Source organism: Diadema setosum, chromosome 10 (assembly GCF_964275005.1).
Source record: "Diadema setosum chromosome 10, eeDiaSeto1, whole genome shotgun sequence".
Classification (NCBI taxonomy): Eukaryota; Metazoa; Echinodermata; class Echinoidea; order Diadematoida; family Diadematidae; genus Diadema; species Diadema setosum.
The window spans coordinates 7,205,878-7,225,651 of record NC_092694.1 but is presented as its reverse complement, the minus strand read 5'-3'; the positions used below and the strand labels follow the sequence as shown (position 1 = coordinate 7,225,651).

Sequence of the window (19,774 nt, the reverse complement as noted above, 5' to 3'; positions counted from 1 at the left end):
CTCTTTAAGCGTCAAACTAGATAACTCAATGTAGTGCCTATCAAACACATTAAAGGGATCATATAGTTATGGTTGAGTCCTAATTTCAGGTTCCTAACATTTTTTGGTGAGAAAATGAGAAACTTCTTATGAAATATGAAAGAGCATGTAATAAGATTCTACATGGAATTCAAGGTTTATTTGATGAAAATTGGTTTTGAAATGGCTGAGATATCCAAAAAAGAGCGATTCTAATAAAGTGTGGGACCCACACTTTATTACGATCGCTTTGTTTTACTTTGTTTTTCGGATGTTTCAGTCATTCCAAACCCAATTTTCATCAAATAAACTTTGAATTCCTCTTAAAATGGTATGCTCTGTACTACATCATAAGTGTTTTCTTGGTATCTCGCAAAAAGGTAAAATCCCAATTGTCATCTCCACCAATACTGTACCATCCCTTTAAGCTCCTGGTAGGAGATATTCCATTGAATTAATCATGACATACCGTTAATGAACGCCTTTGTATCCTCCACGTTAATAACACCTACGGGAAGGGTATAATGATTGCGCCAAAGAGCTATTTTTACAAGTGCTTTTAACTGACACTGCAAGGTGATTTTTTTTTTCAACGTCATTTATTGAAGGGTAGGGTTGCTTTTCGTCATCGGATACTATTCCCTGAAGTTTGATCTCTGAAAAGTGTTGATATGAACAATAACTGACGTAGTATTCATTAATGGTATTTTAGTGCACGCCTACATACGCTCGACGTCCTATCTCAAGCGATCTTTAGGGTAGATGTAATATCTACAGTATCAATCTGTCAATGTTGTAAACATCTTATTCATTTTATTTTACACTCCGTTTACGTGTGACCTGCCGAGTTATATAAAGTATAAAAATTATGAATTATATAATTGAGAGGGCAAATAAATTGATGCAACATGTACTCACTTCCACACCACTTGTGTTCTTCTGCTTTCAGTATACAGCCAGTTTGCGTAACAGTTTCTCAACGCACTTGGATTTGCACTTAAGTATGCGAGGGTACTGTATTTGTAAAGCTACCTAACTCAGAGGTTGTCAATTGGCTCTTAATTTACCTGCGCATGCGTGGTAAATGTAGCCAATGACGGTTCATCAGGGATCGGTGACATCCCGTTGAAATTAATGATTTCTCTCTTTCAATAGAGAGACAGGCAGACAGAAAGACAGACAGACAGACAGAGGGAGAGAATTCAAGGCCTAGGGCTGCAGGCTGATATACAATTTTACGGCAAAGTTTCATTTTGTTTCCTGTTTTGATTCATCTTCAAAATTTGGCACGGGACATCTTCATGAATTTCTCTTCACAGCCTCTTCATCTTTTCTGAAAGCGGAATGTAGGTCTACATAATCGTACCCTTATGTAAACACACACACACACACACACACACACACACTTTTATATATATATATATATATATATATATATATATACATATATATATATATATATATATATGAAGAGTTTGTTTGCAAAAACCGATAAGTCCATATTTGCCAAATGGAGGTATTTGCGATTAAAGGTCAAGAAAAATAAAGAGAATAATAAAAAAATTTCTGCTTCTTTTGACCATAACTTCAGAAATATACCTTTATATGTAGTGACCAATATATCATTTAAAAGGTATTATTTTGTACTTTATGATCTTCAAAAATGAACTTATCGGTGTTTGCAAACAAACCCTTCATATATATATATATATATATATATATATATATATACATATATATATATATATATATATATATATATATATATATATATATATATATATAATCGAATAGAACTCAAGAACTCAAGAAATGTATCATAGTCTCAATACCAACAGTGTCTTTATTTAAAGAAGACAAATTTTCGGGATCCCTGCCCTTTGTTAAGACTCGGGTGACAAACATGACAAAGGGCAGAGAGCCTGAACATTTGTGTCTTCTTTAAGTAAACTGTGGTATTGACAGCATGATGCATTTCTTGAGTTCTGTTCTCTTTTTGATATCATTGTACCAACACGAATTATTTAACATTATGTGTATATGTATATCTTATGTCTGAATAAACGTGTGTGTGTATGTGTGTGTGTGTGTATGTGAGTGACAGTGTGTGCTGTGTCTTTGTGTGTTGTAACAACTTTGCACTATAATAACACATTCTGATTGATTTCCTTTTTGTTGTTTGTGAACTATACCACTAAAATAGTCTTTAATATCGGCTCAAAATTTAGATTAGTACTTGCGATATATAAATATATCAAATACCTTTTGTGATTTCTTGAAGATATCCAAATCATTCAATGGGTGCAGAAGGGAGAGAGAAGATCACGTCTGTATAATTAAATTGACAAGAAATCGATTGGAGACGAAGGAGCAAAAAACAACCTAAAATTAGGGGAAGAAGGAAAAAATATAAGATGAAAAAGGTCCTTTAATCGATTTGTAAAAGAGCACACCGAGAAAAAGCTTTTAAGACATGGGAGGGAGAAAACGGCAGAGGCATTAAGTGGTCAAATCTTACAATGAAGTAAGGTCTTTTTGAACAGATTTTTTTTTTTCACTAAGATTTGCGTTCGTCTGCACAATCAGAGGATCAATAAAAGATTTCAACTCATAGCCAAGCATTTTTCCAAGAACAATATTAGGGGATTTTCCATCGTCTTTTGATAGTGAGGAGAACATTAGTTGCACGAGGACGTTCTCTTCCTTTCATTCTTGCTTTGAGCGGTTAATGTCATTGCAAATTCTTCGCTGGCAGTTCATGGCTGGCTTTAATACTGGGAAATTGTTTCAGTTTTGTTGTCAGTGCGGCATTTTTTTCACCTTAGGAAGAATGACGATGCACAACGTCATTACTGCCCTTCGTGATCTCAAACAAGCAAGGAAGTACTTAAACTTCTGTATTCATTTGGTTCATTTTCTGCAAAGTTTACGTATATATGTGACACTGCACCTCAAAACAAACAAAAAATCGCCAGACATGATATATATATATATATATATATATATATATATATATATATAAATTACATGTAAATGTAATTTTCTGATTCGATTTTTTTTTGCCATTTTCTGACATTTTTTTTTTGTTTGTCAGAAACATCGGGCTTTTCCTCCCTTTTCGATAAATAAAATTGTTGCTTTATGACGAAATGTGGATGTTCATTTAGTGTTTCAATGTAATGATTCTTTAGAAACATTTCTACATGTTTTATCGCCAGTAGAATCTATTTTCCCTATTACATTATATGTACATAGATTATATATGTACATGTATATGTACATGTATATACATATACATATACATATACATATAATTTGGTACATTATCATCATATATGATGAATGAACCTTTTTTTTATGCGCATGTGTTAATCCTGCTTCCGTTTAAAGAAGAATATACCAATTCTCACTGTTGCATTGTAATGCTGTATTGCTTTACCAACAATTACATGTACGAACCTTAAACTCTCAAGATCATTTTGAAGTAAGTCTTCATGTATCAGCATATATGTGACCCTGCACCTCAAAACAAACAAAAAGTCGCCAGACATAAATTTTTAGTTAAGACCATATTCTGAAAGAGCAGACTTTAAGCTTTAAAATGATGTATAACTCAAATCAAATGGACTCTCCTAACCTATCTAAATATTGGAAAGAAAGCACAAACTCAGGAAAAGTGTGAACTGAGAAAAGAGGCTCTGAAATACAGTGTCTATTCAAGCGCTTAATCTTTACCAAACCGTGCTGGCTGTGCGATGAATGGGACAAAAACAGGAAGTGAACCACCAGAGTAACAACAATGAAGGGATTATCAGATTAAATTGAAATTAAGCATGCCTCATTAACACATTCTGTCCATAATTAATGCCAACTTTCAAAGCAGTAGCACTATCCTTTAAAAAGTTATTAGAGTGTGGACAAGGTTTTTCAGAAATGAAAAAGGGATTCTTAAGACACACCTAATCACACTATTCTACCAAAAATGTTCGAGATAAACTGCTAAAAAAAAACACACACTTTCCTGCCCTTTTTATGATACCAAATTTTAGCATAATGTAAAAGAAGACCCGCTCTTTCAGAAAATATGAAAAAATCAAGTTCGGCTAGGTTGACCCATTTCACTTATTTTCAGTCCTCACGCAAAATCAGTGTGTGCGACTTTTTGTTCGTTTTGAGGTGCACGGTCACATAATATAATCTTATTTGTTTAGAAAATTAAAGTGCACGGAAAATATGACACGTTTTCTGCAAGTGATCAGTGTGGGCAGATATACGTGTAAGTTTAAATGTATAACGCAATAAGTCTTTTCGTTTAAGATCGGGTGATACGTTTATTTTACATGTGTTCAACTTATTGACGAAAATTTATGCCACCACCATAAGGAGAGGAAATTTTTCCCATTATCATTTTAATAGCAATGTGATGGCAACAAAGATACGACGGGGATGGGGAGCTTTTCCTTTAATTGCAGCTAGTGAAAAAGTCGGAAAGTCGGGATCCAAGGTCAAGGTAAAGGTCAAAAAAGTTTGTAAAATCCCAATGTATTCCTAAGCAATTATTTTGACATATGACATAATCACCTCTAACACAATTATCAAGATAATGTTGCCCTATGGAACATTGATAAAGCATATGCAATTCACAGACTTAATTTGCACAAATTGAATATTAGATATTGCACCGTAGACATAATAACCTATAACATAAACTACAAATCATGGATTAAAGAGCAAACAAAAAAGATCCACAGGTATAATTCTGAACAGACATGTAATGAAGTTTGTGTGGTGGAATATAAACTAAAAATATCACAATTGCGAGTATACAGCTGCCAAAACTTCGATGGATGGCACGGGTCTCTCTAAACAGTCCGAGAAGAGACTTATGGTCATTCACTATCGTAAACGTATGTCCACGGATATAAAACTATTGTAACCGTTTTACAAATAAGAACTCGTTTTACAAATAAGAACTTCCTTATCTAAATTGCGAACCTACATTCCGCCGAGTTGAGTGTTTTCCACTAGTCTCCTATCTACTTATTTTTCTTTTATTTTTCATTATCATTTATCATTTATCATTATACCATAGGCCAGAACTGCTCCATGTTCATATGGGCTTATGTTTAATGCGGGGATCAATTCCTTTTAACTGTCGAAATGAATGGGTAGCTTTGCCGATTGCTCGAGACGTTTATTATCGCAAGATGCACTGGCACAACTTTTCAAGTTTCGTGTGCTGCATACACCACATAACATATACAACCTCGACCAATTATCCGGCATTGGTTAGGTAAATTTGTCGTATTCCTTGTTACAACAGTTTACCAACCATTACGATACGAAGAAACCCATTGACAGAGCAGAGCTTCAGAATCCCCACCCCATCAACCAAATCGCAGTGCCCTGGAACAATAATTGTCGAAACTGTTGGATGACCGGAAGGTACAATTAAAAAAGGTTTCCCCCATACAGCAAAAACATGATGCCGAGGACACTTTGAAATGCCGAGGTTTCTTGCAAATGGTTTAAGGTGCATTCATGGAACTCAGTACATATGCATGTAGGCCCCTACGGAGTTGGAAGTGATTAACCAGGGAATTGGGAGGTCATGGGTCAAAGGTCAAGGTCAACTCCTCAAAATTTCACTATTTCCCCAATATCCATCCTATGTCTGCATGATTTTTGTTATAACTTAATATATACATGTATTACCCAATAGAGACTCTCTGGGAAGTTTCTTGCCAAAAGTCCCGGGTCAAAAGGTCAAAGTTTAAAGCAGAAATTTATAGAGAATCTAGAAATATGACAAGTTTGATATCTACGGAAAGCTAAGAAGCTAGTTAACAAAACTGGATATCTTTTAGACGATGTAACTTTACCCCCAAACTGTTTTTGAGATTGAAAAACACCCAAATTTCCATGACCACGTAGCTCCGTTCGCTACAAGAAACATCGGATTTGAGTGACGTCACCTAATGTGTACGAGCTGATTTGCCGTACGTCTATATGAGACCCGCTCTGGCAAAACCCGAAACTTCTCGGCAAATGTGATTTCGCGCTACAGCCCGAAAAAGGTAAAAAAATGACCTACCTCAGGGACCAAATTGACATTTTGGTATCACGTTGTAGGGGAAATTTTCTAGTTTCTGACTGATATCAACAACATTTCAAAATACAACCTACAAAATGTGGAATTTTGAAGAGAAAAGTGGGATGTCAATCTCAAATGTTGGCGAAAATCTTACGTCTAAAGACCAAATCGCCTTCGCTTACGGCGAAAATGACTGTTCTTTTGGCGATCGTGTCTTAGATATTCTGCGTTGAACCCTGACGCATTTGGTACCTACAGAAAGCCCTACCTCTGCTTATTCCAAGTATGGTCATGGCACGATGTCATGCTACTCACTTTCATTGATAAATTCGTCTGAAACATCGCGTAAACAGCCTTGTTGCTTACCAAGACAAGTGATCGAAATACGTGTGCACGATTGGTCAACTGCGCCGAGGACCCCCTTGTTTACAAGCAACCTACGTGTTATACTATGGGGATCGCTGTAACTACACGCAGCCGCTGTCGCGAAGCGACGCGGCTGCACCTGTATTCCTTCGCAGACGTTGTCATTTTTCAGTGTGGTTGTGCGACTCCTTCATGAATATCTTTATTAATCATGAAAAACTAAAATACAAGGAATTATCGTAATCTATGATAATCATTCAATAATCGGTATGCGATTTTTTGTTTAATTACGTCAAAAACTCACCGAAATCTGTGGCTGAAATCAGGTCTGTAAACGTCCTTATTGCTTCACTCCTCATCTGCGTGTTATTATGAATGGCATTCACTCTCGTATACTACAACGTACAACGTAGGTAGTCGGAGAGGCGCCCTCTAGCTCTCCGACTACCTACGTTGATTGGAATTGAAATTATAAAAATTTCCTGAAAAGTGCGCACAGTTGCCTATAGATACGTACATCCCACTGGGTTGCATACACACGTGGTGACGTCACAGATTTGGCACTTTTCGTAGCCGCATCGAACTTTTTCCAGTGCTCAAATTTGGTAAAAATAAAGATTCTTATATTCAAAGCAGAGACAACTTTATTGCATGGTTTATGTTAGAAATTAATCAAAATAACATTAAATGATGGAAAACAGTCAATTTATATGATATTATTTCCTATAAATTTCTTCTTTAAGTAAAAGTGCTTAATTTAACTTCTTCCTCTTCTTCTTGAAAGTCACTTCTTCTTGAAAGCGGCTCAAAGTATCATCATGAAACTAAGTACATATTTATGCATGTTATATCTGACCGTGATTCTCTTCGGAATTTTAGGGTAACAGGGTCAAAGGTCAAGGGTCAAAGGCGAAAATGCTATAAAATTTCACTATTTAATACTGACTTTACACTTTTTCTCCATACCTTGAAAATTACTCAATGCATAAACTCATAAAGTGTCAAAAAGTCAGTAAAAATTCTAAAATCTCCAAATACCTGCACTCTTTATAGACAACATAGCCATTCATCTAATTAAACCTAGTTAAGAAAGTGAACATTCAACACAGTTGTGACAAACCTGTCATATCAATATTTTGCCAGTTATATGAAACTGTCATCACACATTTTCAAGACGTACCATAGACATACGGGAGAACCATGCATTATGGCGGAGGCACCCCAGTCTCCATAGCGACATTTCTAGTAACCATTGTAACGGTAGCCATGTGTACTCTTACAAGACTCGTATGTTGATATAGATAACGTTGGCTGGATAGAAAGGTTGTTTATTTTTGTGCCAATTTACACTGTCTGATCACAATCTAGGAACGCTACTTTATTGTCCTAAACTTGTCGACAGTGAACTTGATACATTCAGCACCTGTGAGTCACATCATTCTTGATCTGTGCGCAGAAAGCGTCTAGTTCTACATTCTTAATCTTGATCCAGGTGTCATCCATATAAATTGCCGGAGAATAAACTCAAAGCTACATCTTCACAAGACTTCCATGTATGAATAGGCAAGAACTGGCGAGATGGGAGAGTCCATAGCACATTGCTCGACGACTGACTCCAAACAAAACGTCGACAGAGCGTTTCCCGCCACCAATCAGACGAGCTGATGAAATGTCCAGGGTCGGACTTGAAACCTTAACCGGAATTTGAGTACAGGGGCAAAAAAAAAAAAAAAAAAAAGGATTCTGCGCTTTTAATAAGTGAAAGTTACCTGCATGAACCAGAAACTTACATCAATTGCTGCTATGTGACTTAATTATCGGCATATTGGTATTCTGGCTATTAATATTAAGTTTGGAATGCACCTTCCCTTCGACTCAGCATACCTTGCATGTTCCCTCGCCATGTCTTTTGTTAGTCACATTAATATCACAGAAACATGCAAGTTATGCTGAGTCCAGAGGAAGGGGCATTCCAAGGTCTTTTGTTAAACATTTCAGCACTTTAGCAATGATTGACAGATGAGGTCATCGCCAGAATATTGTTTTGGAAGGATTTTTTGTGGGCGTTCCCAAGTAATCTGCAGAAAAATAGAAGAAAAAAATCGTTAAAAATATATGGAATGTTTCTAGATGTTTGTTTCACTGCAAAAGTGCTGTTGAGGGTATCATAAATCAACACAAATCAACATGCATTTGGATTCCAGAGCTCCTTTAATTATATAAATTTATCTTGTTTTTTTTTTTTTTTTTTTTTTGAGGGGGGGGGGGTGGGGGAAACAGGAGTTTGATTTCATCTTGCAGGATTTTTGTAACTTTCTCTACCAACATAGATTACGCACAGCGTCGACTAAGGATCAATGATCTCAGCAGATGATACAAATTTCCCCTCTGTCTTTTCACTGAATAATGGCGCCCTAGCTTTCCCTTTCTTTGAAGAAAACAGCTCTCCTATCGCCGCGCGGAACTCTGGGTAACGAACGGTGTAGATGATCGGGTTTGCGCAGGAATTTCCGAAAGAGAGGACGATTAGTGCCTTGTTTAACGGACTAAACAAGTACGAGTCAGGGACCAATCCGAGGTTAAAGACGAAGAAGGCACACTGAGATGGAGCCCAGCACAAAATGAATACGAGAACCACGATGAATAACATTTGTAACACCCGTCTCCTGGCTACTAAATGTTTAGCAGACGGGTTAGATCGGCCTTCTCCGTTGTCCACCCGTTTACCGAACACCAGGGACTGGCGGTGCAAGGCATGCGCTGTCATTGCCTGCATAGTAAGTGACAACAAGGCGGGTATTACGAATAACATTAAGAATAAAAACGTTCCGATCATCATTTGGACGCCTTTGGAAGGGAAAGCTGGAGCGCAGTGATTCAAGGACTTATCAACTTTTGCGACTTTGAATTCGAAAGACGTGACCATAAACCCTAGGATCCAGTTTGCTACAATTACAACAATTACCTTCTTCCGGGTGACAAAATGCTTAAAATGGATTGGATAAGCCACAGCTATGTACCTTTCCACAGCGATGGCCGTTAGAGTAAAGATAGATGTATTAAATGACACCCACAGAAACATAGAAGGGAACACAACTTTACAGTAAACCTGTCCCAGAACTGACGAAGGTACCGTGAGTGGCATAGGGAGTGGTATCATGAACAAGGACGCGAAGAGATCCGCAGCAGCCAGCGCACCAATCAAAGTATCTGTGGAGCGACTTAGCTCCCTTCTGTTGAAAAGGATGATGATCACCAGGGAATTGCCCACAATACCCAGCATGGCGGTGAACATCTGAAGGATCAGCCACCAGGACCAAACTGTGGTTTGCCAGTACCATCCAGGGATCCGAGTTGTAACTTCTACTTCAAACATTGTAACAGCATATGGCTCGGTTTTAAACGTTTCCCACAACACGCGGTCTGATTCGTCATCGGTTGCAGGTGAGGCGTTGTATGAAATCGGACTGCTTCCACCTCTTTCCAAATATGAAAGCAGCATTACCAGTTGAATGCTTGTAGCAATGACAGGCAATGTCATAGTTTGTTTATATCCTGGCAAACAAAAGTAAAACGATATCAAGAAAGGAATTTATAAGCGATGTCTTTGTTATCAGATTGTTATACCGTATGCCCCCTCCCCCCCCCCCCAAAAAAAAAAAAAAAATACAACGGACCCTCCGCAACGATAACTTTGAAAACAGTAAATCAATCCAAATACAATTTCAGGGTGTGAAACTTTAACTTATTACCCACATCTTACAGAAAACCCCATCCGATCTGCTTTACTGGTCAAAGAGAAATGAGGATCTTTGCAGAGCATGTCAGGATCCCTTCCCTCCAAGTTCTGTCCAATGTGTTCACACACTGATATGCAGTTCCAAGAGCATCCAAGTGCTTAACTTGGAAGAAACTAACCCATGACATGCTCTACAACAATCCACTTTTCTCTGTGACCACTTAACCAAACGGAATGGGGTTTTCTGCAACATATAGGTTAGATGTTACATTTTTAGACCCTGGTATAGCATTCAGATAGATTAATCATATTGAAAGTTATCAATGCGGAAATCCGGTTGTAATTTTGGGGGACATACTGTAGTAGTTCAAGTTACCACAAGCAGGAGGCTTCGCCTTATAACATGGGAGTTTACTTCTTAGAATTGATGACCTTATAAGGTGTTCAAGTAATTTAACCAATTAAACCTCAAGCCGTGAGATATTTCCATGGGGAAAAAGTAGATAAAACTATAATGCATATATTTTTTATCATCTATTACACAGCTACAAGAAAGTTGTGCTTTCTGCTAATCGAATGTCAGATGAAATCTCATTTGCAAAGTGCACAATATTATCCTAGCGGTAGGCTTGTTTGTTTTCTGTCATTGCACACTGTCCCCGGAATTTCATCTATTAAAGCTCTCTGATATTATCAGTAAACTTGATAATCTTTTGCAATATATGTATGTGCGGTAGGATTCCAATAACAACATTTTTGTTTGACTTTTAAGAGTTAATACTTATCAACATATGAAGAGTTTGTTAGCAAAAACCGATAAGTCCATATTTGCCAAATGGAGATATTTGCGATTAAAGGTCAAGAAAAATAAAGAGAGTAATAAGAAAATTTTTGCTTCTTCTGACCATAACTTCAAAAATGTACCTTTATATGTAGTGACCAATATATCATTTAAAAGATATTATTTTGTATCTTAAGACAGAGACCGTACTTCAAAATCTTCAAAAATGGACTTATCGGTTTTTGCAAACAAACTCTTCATATAATAAACCCTCATATTCCAAAACCATCTAACTCATTACTCATAATACGTTGGAGATATTGACTTAAAAAAATATACCATTTTATTCATTATATTGAGATTACACTTTACATTAAAAAAAAAATGACACTTACTTTATACGCGACTTGTGTTGAACTGCTTTTATTCCCTGTAATAACAGTCTGTTGCAGCTCTCGCAGAAAAATGTCTGCACAAGTGACGCTAAAGTTGCCTGACTGCTAGATTATCAACGAAAATTGGCAAATGGTTCGTGATGAACCTGCGCATGCGTAATGAGGCAGCCAATGATGGCTCTTTATTGTGAGGGGTGGCATAAGAGAGATGGGAGTTATCTGTCGCTTGAAGTTTAGAAAAACTTTAAGTTCTGTAGACAATTATAAGCATGTATTGACAAGTCTTCTACAAAGACATGATAACTGCAATAGCCAATAGCCATAAAACGATTAAAGGGATAGTACCGTTTCGGTTGAGATGAGCCTTCAGGTTTTTAACATCTGTTGATGATTTTGTAAGATGATGGGAATAATCTTATTAAACGTTAAAAAAATATATATATAATTCTAAGGGGACCTAAAAGTTAATTTGAAGAAAATCGATTTTCAAATGGCTGAGCTGAGATATCCAAAACAAAGCGATCCTAAGAAAAGATTGGACTCATCTTTTATAAGATCTCTTTGTTTTACTTTCTTTTTGGATAATCCCAGTCATTTCAAACCCGAATTCCATCAAATAAACTTTTTAATCCTCATAGAATTTTATATGTTAGAACATTTCAAAAAGTGATTTTTAAGTATCTTGCAAAAAAGTTAAATGCAGAGTTCTCACCTCAACTAATTCTATATTATCATCACTTTATAAAAGAACTCAACTCAAGCGGTAGACACACCTGGTAATGAAACTGAACGTTCAGTTACCCTCAAGGATAATATATCGAGATTACAAGAAAAATCCAATTAGCTGTCACAGACAGCTAATTGATGTTGTTGATTACTGACAAGGTGCTAAATATTGTGCTTTTATTCTTGATATAATGTTGATATATGAGAAGTATGAAATAAATTGCAACTTGAAACTTAAACTTGACTCCAAACGAACTACAAGCAGCGCACACAGCAACAGCCATTGGTTATGCAACACTTTCACTGTAAATTAATTCTACTATATACCTTATTCTGCAATTATCTGCACACAGAGCAATTCAGTGGGTATATCGTATTTTTAAAGAGTTTTACCTCTCTCAGTCAGTCAAAAGTATTTTGATGGTCTTCCGTACGTTTATATTAATCAGTATGTTGCGGCAGGTGAGTGTGATCACTTATGTGTGGGAAAGAATGAGAAAAGGGCACTGAATGAACGGGAATAGACGGGTGACAAATATCACCAAGTATCTTTAATATGTAATATTTTGCAATTCATCTAAATTGAATAACGTTACTTCATTTTTTCGATTTGCCCAGTCCTTAAGCAATATGATCAGATGTGACTTTATTCATATTTTTGTATACGTTACTCCCCCTTTGATATTACCATCTTTCACTGTTTATTAAGGTTTCTTTGTATGTATTTATGCTACTCCTTTTTCGTAATATGATTCTATGGGCCTTGCCGTCGTTTGATTGGGAGAGAAGAATAGCCTAGTAACATACTATTTATCTATCTCCTTATCTTTCTATCTATCTATCAATCTATCTAAATATATCATCTATTCATATATCTATAGATTGATACTTGGTCGAATGATAGAGTCGAATGATAGAGTCTTTTCGAAACTTCTCTGTTGTCTGATTCCTACTTCATGGAACTCCATGATGCATGTTTATTTTATTTTTTTTTTGTCATAAAGTTGTTCATAATAGCAGAGGGGAATGATCTTGATGGAAAATAATCAAATGCAAGACGGTAAAAAAAAACCCACAGAATTAATATGTCTACAATCGAATCCCATTTGCTTGTGACGTCTTGAAAATATTGAAACCATTTAACGATGGTGAAAGAAAAAGAGAGAGAGAAAAAATCACGTGGGCTGGAGAGGAGGGCAAGTTATCGATTGTAGATGATGCCACAAGAATGAAAGCTGGAAGCCGATATTCAAAATAACACTGAGAAATACGTATGAGGCATGTCAGCGAGATATTTTCAAAAAAAGACGGATCGATAGAAGATTTCAGGTCACATTCATTCATTTTTTTTCTAGTAACAATGGTTTTCAATTTGCAAACATCTGTAGTGAAGTGAGCATCATTTGCACATGAGGACGGTCTGCCTTTTTATTTTTTTTTTTCTGAAGATAAAATCTATTAGAGAAATTCTCATCAGCTTAGCGCGGATTCTTTCAAATGAATGAAGTTATGATTCCTTTATTTTGCAGTATTCATATAAAAGCAAGGGTATCAATTCACAAATTTGTATCTATCTATCTCTCTCTTTCTCTGTCTGTCTCTCTCTCTCTCTCTCTTTATATATGTATGTATATATATATATATATATATATACACACGCATGGATTATGGTCTACGCTAATTTGTGTGGTCGATATATTTCCTTTTTCTTCTTGAAGAGAGTGTATATCAGTGTTACAAAGGTCCCTTTCTTTTATAACATTGCTCACAAACTTGTCGCTATTAAAACACACAAAAAAATGAAAGTTAATGTTCATAAACATAAATGAATATGAAATCAAAACAGAGCATCAGATGAAGTACATAATCATGATGTATACTGATGTATAGTGACTGTACAAGAATACGCCATTTCTCAATACTAGACACCAGTGGCGTACAGTGGGTCAAGACATTGGGAGGGGGGGGGGGGGGCACCTCATGGAAAAGTAATTTTGAAGGGGTGTATGCTTGTGCGAGCGTGCGTGTGTATGCGTGTGTGCACCTGTGTGCGTGCGTTGTCAGTCTGCAAACTTAATGGGGACTAGAATACATAACGGAATGTGATATATTCCACAGCGAAGTCATTGAGCAACATTATAAGTTTTCCTTACATGGATTATGGAATGACAGTGTGAAACGACAAATTACTGGCAGCAACATCAGGAGAACTGCATAACAAAAAATACGAGCGAGCGGAGCGAGCGAGCTGGAAAAATTTGACATTTTACAGTCCAAAACCTGTCGTTTGTAGCTATATTCGCTTTGGAAATTAAGGGGGGGGGGGGGGCTCACCGGGCGCAACTGCTGGCAATTACTGGCAGCAACATCAGGAGAATGGAATAACGATTAAATACGGGCGAGCGGACCGAGCGAGCTTGAAAATTGTGACGTTTTACAGTCCCCAAACTGCCGTTTGTATCTATATTTTTTCGCTTTGGAAATTAAAGGGGGCGCATCGGGCACAACTACTGGCAATTACTGGCAGCAACATCAGGAGAATGGCATATCAAATACGAGCGAGCTGGAAAATTTTGACATTTTACAGTCCCCCAAACTGCCGTTTGTAGCTATATTTTTTCGCTCTGGAAATTAAGGGGGCGCGCCAGGCGCAACTGCTGGCAATTACTGGCAGCAACATCAGCAGAATGGCATAACGATTAGATGCGAGCGAGGGAAGTGAGCGAGCTTGAAAATTTTGACATTTTACAGTCCAAAAACTGCCGTTTGTAGCTATATTTTTTCGCTTTGGAAATTAAAGGGGGCGCACCGGGCGCAACTGCTGGCAATTACTGACAGCAACATCAGGAGAATGGCATAGCGATTAAATGCGAGCGAGCTTGAAAATTTTGACCTTTTTCAGTCCAAAAACTGCCGTTTGAAGCTATATTTTTTCGCTTTGAAAATTAAGGGGGGGGGAGACGTCCGGTGCGCCCCCCCCCCCCCCCCGATCCGCCACTGGTAGTCAAGGGTGTCGGTTTATGTTCACGATTGGGGGAGGTATGACCAGCGAGGGGGCGTCGAAGTGACCAAAAGGGGGAAGGATGTCCAAAATCTGCACTATAGAGCATCCCCTAATTGTTTGCGTTTGTGTGTGTGTGTGTGTGTTTTGTATACATGGAAAAGTTAGGAAATAGCTCAGGTCAAGTCTTATTATGAGCAATGCAGGGTATTTTGATATAGACTAGTATGTAAAGCAACACTGCAAAATGAATGATCTAGATTTGATATAACGAAGCGTAAGGTACAAAGGTGTACATTCTACATCACATTGCGCAACATTGGAGCGACTATTTTTGCCGTTCGGATGTGGGCCTACTGAGTACACTGCGAACATCCTGCTTATATTCAGAATGCCAACCAGTAATCACGCTGAATCACAATCTTTTGTCGGCTCCGGGCTTTTTGAACAATGTTTCACACTAGTATGGTTAAAAGAAATCTTAGAAAAATATCTAATTTCTTGATCACCCTTTCATGTAGATTTCAAAAGCAGTTTACTAACTCTTGAATTACCATTTTGGTAAGTTTTTTTTGTTTTTGTTTTGTTTTGTTTTGTTTTTTTTTTTTGGGGGGGGGTGTTTTGGTTTTTTTTTTTTTTTTTTTTTTTTTTTTTTACCAGCGGATGGGGGGCACGTGCACCCCCCCCCCGTACTTACGCCACTGCTAGACACTATCGTTTTGCGTATAACCACGAACCTAACCCCCCCCCCCCCGTGATCTTTTTAAAGTATAATCTCATTTATTAGAGTAAACATAGATCACTTACGAAATTACATCGCTGGAATAAGTGCATTTGAACAATGGCATGTTCAAAGGTATTATAAGTTGTAATTATACGTTTCTTAACTGTGGAAGAGTTGTCAATGTAATTTTGTTAAATGTATACAATCATGAGCCATTATGTGTCCCCTAATCAAGAAAAAAACATGAGTCGTTAACCTTGCAGTGACGTATTAATAATGCGCATGAATTGAATGTCAGTAATCCTTCATACCAGTATCTCACTCACTCGTACACCTGTTGGCCTATTTTCTTTAAAGAGTGTATTAATACTGTTTGTTATTTTCACCAAAGATATGAACATGAATATACAATAACACAATACACGGCAATACAAATTCACTTGATTGTAATAAGATATATGTGATGCGCTCCGTCGGAATGAGTCAAAAGTCGCAAAAAATGAAATCGTAGTTATGCCTATATCTGAATTCTACAGACTCTAAGCTTTACACTGATATGCAATACAACTCATTTCGACATCCCTATAGATCATAAAAACGAATATTAACCACGTTTATGATGTCAGTCCATTTTCTAAATAACCGAGAAAATCGCTCTCAAAGTTCAGGCTATGTTCAAGTTCACAACCTGTTTCTTTCACGGGACGAAACAATACAACAGTCCTGCTTAGCGACGGCGTTTACGCTCCATCGCACGCACTACCGTATAAGGCGATAGCTTCGGTATGTGAGATAATTAACCAATCGCAGGACAGGTCTGTCTTTAACGATTCTGACCAATACGGCAGCCCGAATGTAAACTTCGGCGCGTTTGTGTCCGTGCCGCTGCCGCCGCATGAATGAGTCGGTACGCGTTGTGTGTCGGCTGCGTTGTGGTTTGCCGCAAGTTTTTAACTCACAAACAATAGGAAACAATAGAAAGAAAAAAAAGCACGCAATGCGTCTTACGAGAAGTGTTTTTTTTTAGCGAGGGCGTTCATCGCTTCCATTCTCCTCCCATGTTGTTGTCAATGGAAACTAAAGAGGATGCGTTTAGCAAGTACCAATACCTAAATAGAACCTGAGAACCTATTATAGGCTGGCACGCAATGCGTCTTACGAGAAGCGTCTTTTAGCGAGGGCGTTATCGCTTCCATTCTCTTCCCATGTTGTTGTCAATGGAAACTAAAGAGGATGCGTTTAGCAAGTACCAATACCTAAATAGAACCTAAGAACCTATTGTAGGCGGGGGTTCAAAAGACAGCATCGGTAGAAAAAGTCAATGAATTAACGATAGTCGTCTTTTTGAGATCGTGTTCTTTGCATGTACTAAAAACCCTCAAATTACGCACATGGTCGTAATGTTGCAGAGCATCAAAGACTGCTTTCGCATCTGTTCTGCTGCATCTGTATACAGCCGTAACATTCTGAATTCCCGCCATATTAGGCACATTTCCTTTATAGGCGTTGCGTGCCCAGTAATCGCTTATCACGCTTGCCAATGCTGGACATATTATACGTATCTGAAGCAAAGGTTGATGTAGGCTTGACAGCTTCACGTTGGGTTTACAGTGATTGTATCATAAATATACTTCTTATTCTCAGTCACTTTTGTAATACCATAGCATATAAAAAAACATTAACTTGTAGTTTAAGCAGATTTGTTTTTTACATCACATTTGCAGTTACAATCGTTCTGCATTTAAGAAGTGGAGTATAGATGATAATACCGACAAATATTCAGAATGAATACTTAGGCCTTCTTCACTTCGTTTTGTATTCACAAACCTTATTAGAAAAAAAAATGCTTGCTTGATTACTTTCGGGTAAAGGAACAACCGGAAAGGAACCGCACTTAATTTTCTTGTTAACGAACCTAAGCTAATAGCGAACCATATTACATTGTGTGATTAACGAACCTTCAGAATAATCAATAATTGTATTACCCCCCCCCCCTCCCCCAAGGAAAAAAAAAGCATTTCAATGTCATGCGTTGTCAATAGTGATAAAAGACCCGATCTCAGTACTCTTGTGCTTATTTTTAAGGATGTGCCTCTCTTAATGATTGCGATTGATGTTTAACTATTTCTTTCACGCAAGCTTGAACAAGAAGAAGCTAAATTTCAGGCAAGGAGACGAGTTTTCTTCCACGAGATATAATCATTAAGACATACATCTATTCCCGAAAGTTGTGTGATTGCTTATGTGCAAAAGAATTGTGTCCATTACATGAATCAGGCACTATACAAAACGGTTGAAATCTACTGAAAGTCGAACTTCGTTTTTGTTTTTTTTCATTTCCATTTCAAGCGGAGAGAGACTAGAAATTAGTTTGTCTATACTGGCAGGAGACATTACATTTTTCCAGTACATGCTCCGCATTTAAACAGTCGCCATATTTTCGTGGTCAGAATCAGATAATGGACACAGTCATGATATATTATAAAAATGAAAATACAAAACAACGAACACGCCATATGTACGAACATTATGAACTTCAATGAATTAAACTTACTTGTGATATTCTGCATAAAAAACAAGCACGCCGATATACCCCTGATAGAATTAATAGAACACACTGCGATATCATGCATGGCAGGTCAAATCAAGTTCAATTGGTGAGAAAGCTAAATGAGGTTAAAAAGTTGACTTCCTTTCGTTTCTCTTTCAATTCATGGAAACAGATTACATTGCATACAAGAGGATTGTCTCTGTTGCGAACGATCGCCATATATAGCACTGTTAGTCTTCTGCGCAAATCCGAATCCCTAGATACTTTAATTTTTGCTTGTTATTATGATAACCCTGCTTATAACTTTATAAAGGACTCGCAAATTCAAAGTTTCAAAAAGTGTATACTAAAACATTATATTGTACACGGTGTATTCAAAAAACATTTTGAATGCGTTGTGTTTTAGCATGTTAATAGCATCAACCTGCCTTTCATTTTCCGTACGTAAAGCGCACAGAAACGTAACCAAACGTTACCAAATACAGTGAAATGCATCGTACGGCTTGGTACTATCATTAGAAGTATATCCCATTCTTTTTTACTTTTATTTGCTTGAAGCAGTCGTCAAACCATGTGTCATTTTCGTAGCGACATCACTTAGGAATTAGAATGTATGAAGGTAATCGTTACTCATTTATTTTGCGGTACTATTATAGCATTTACATTTTCCAACTTTTATTGACATGCAGTATTATGTCACTGTATGGTTACGATTACGAATGTTGGTCATGAATTCAAAAGACTGGTTTATCAATCGAACTATAAAGGTATACAGCTGTTTTGAAAGTAGTTCGATACAAGTTCAAAACGCAATCGAAGTCATCGTCATAGGGGGAACTGATACCTCTATAAAACTTGTTTAGGCTAGTAAAGATTGCCGTATGCAATCTTTGTAGAATGTTTTGACTTAGGCCATCATTTGAGTATTTTGAGAAATTACATAAAGAATTATTTGTTTTTGATTATGTCAAGAATCAGTTTGAACTATGAGAATAAAAAGGAGCGGTTACCCAAACAATGTCGTAGTACGATTAGACATGATGAGTAAAGTGAATTCATGACTTGACTAATCCTTACTGAATTGATGATCTCTTCTGTAAACCATCAGTTATGTCTTGCAGATGATACCTCTGTAATCGTAGTCAAAATTCTTTTGAGCGATGAGACGAAAACCAACAAACAAAATGCCGTGTATCATCGCTCGAGATTCCAACATTTGGCGTCACCTGACCAACAATAAGTGACAAATCAAATGGAATATTATGTTGTGGGATAGCAGACTGTGTTACGATTTTTAAATGTTTCGAGCAATCTTTAAAAAAAAAAGAGTAAATGGGGCAAAGTTCAAGAAATTAGAAAAAAGCACGTAAATGCAGAAG

The 19,774-nt window shown here is 37.1% G+C and overlaps 1 protein-coding gene across 1 annotated transcript; it reads right to left on the bottom strand.

The window, feature by feature from the left end:
• Positions 1-8,825: 8,825 nt before the first annotated feature.
• On the bottom strand, positions 8,826-9,854 carry LOC140234466 (cholecystokinin receptor type A-like). The gene has a single exon (XM_072314511.1). It carries the CDS (start codon positions 9,852-9,854, stop codon positions 8,826-8,828), a length of 1,029 nt encoding a protein of 342 aa, XP_072170612.1.
• Between the last annotated feature and the right edge of the window lie 9,920 nt (positions 9,855-19,774).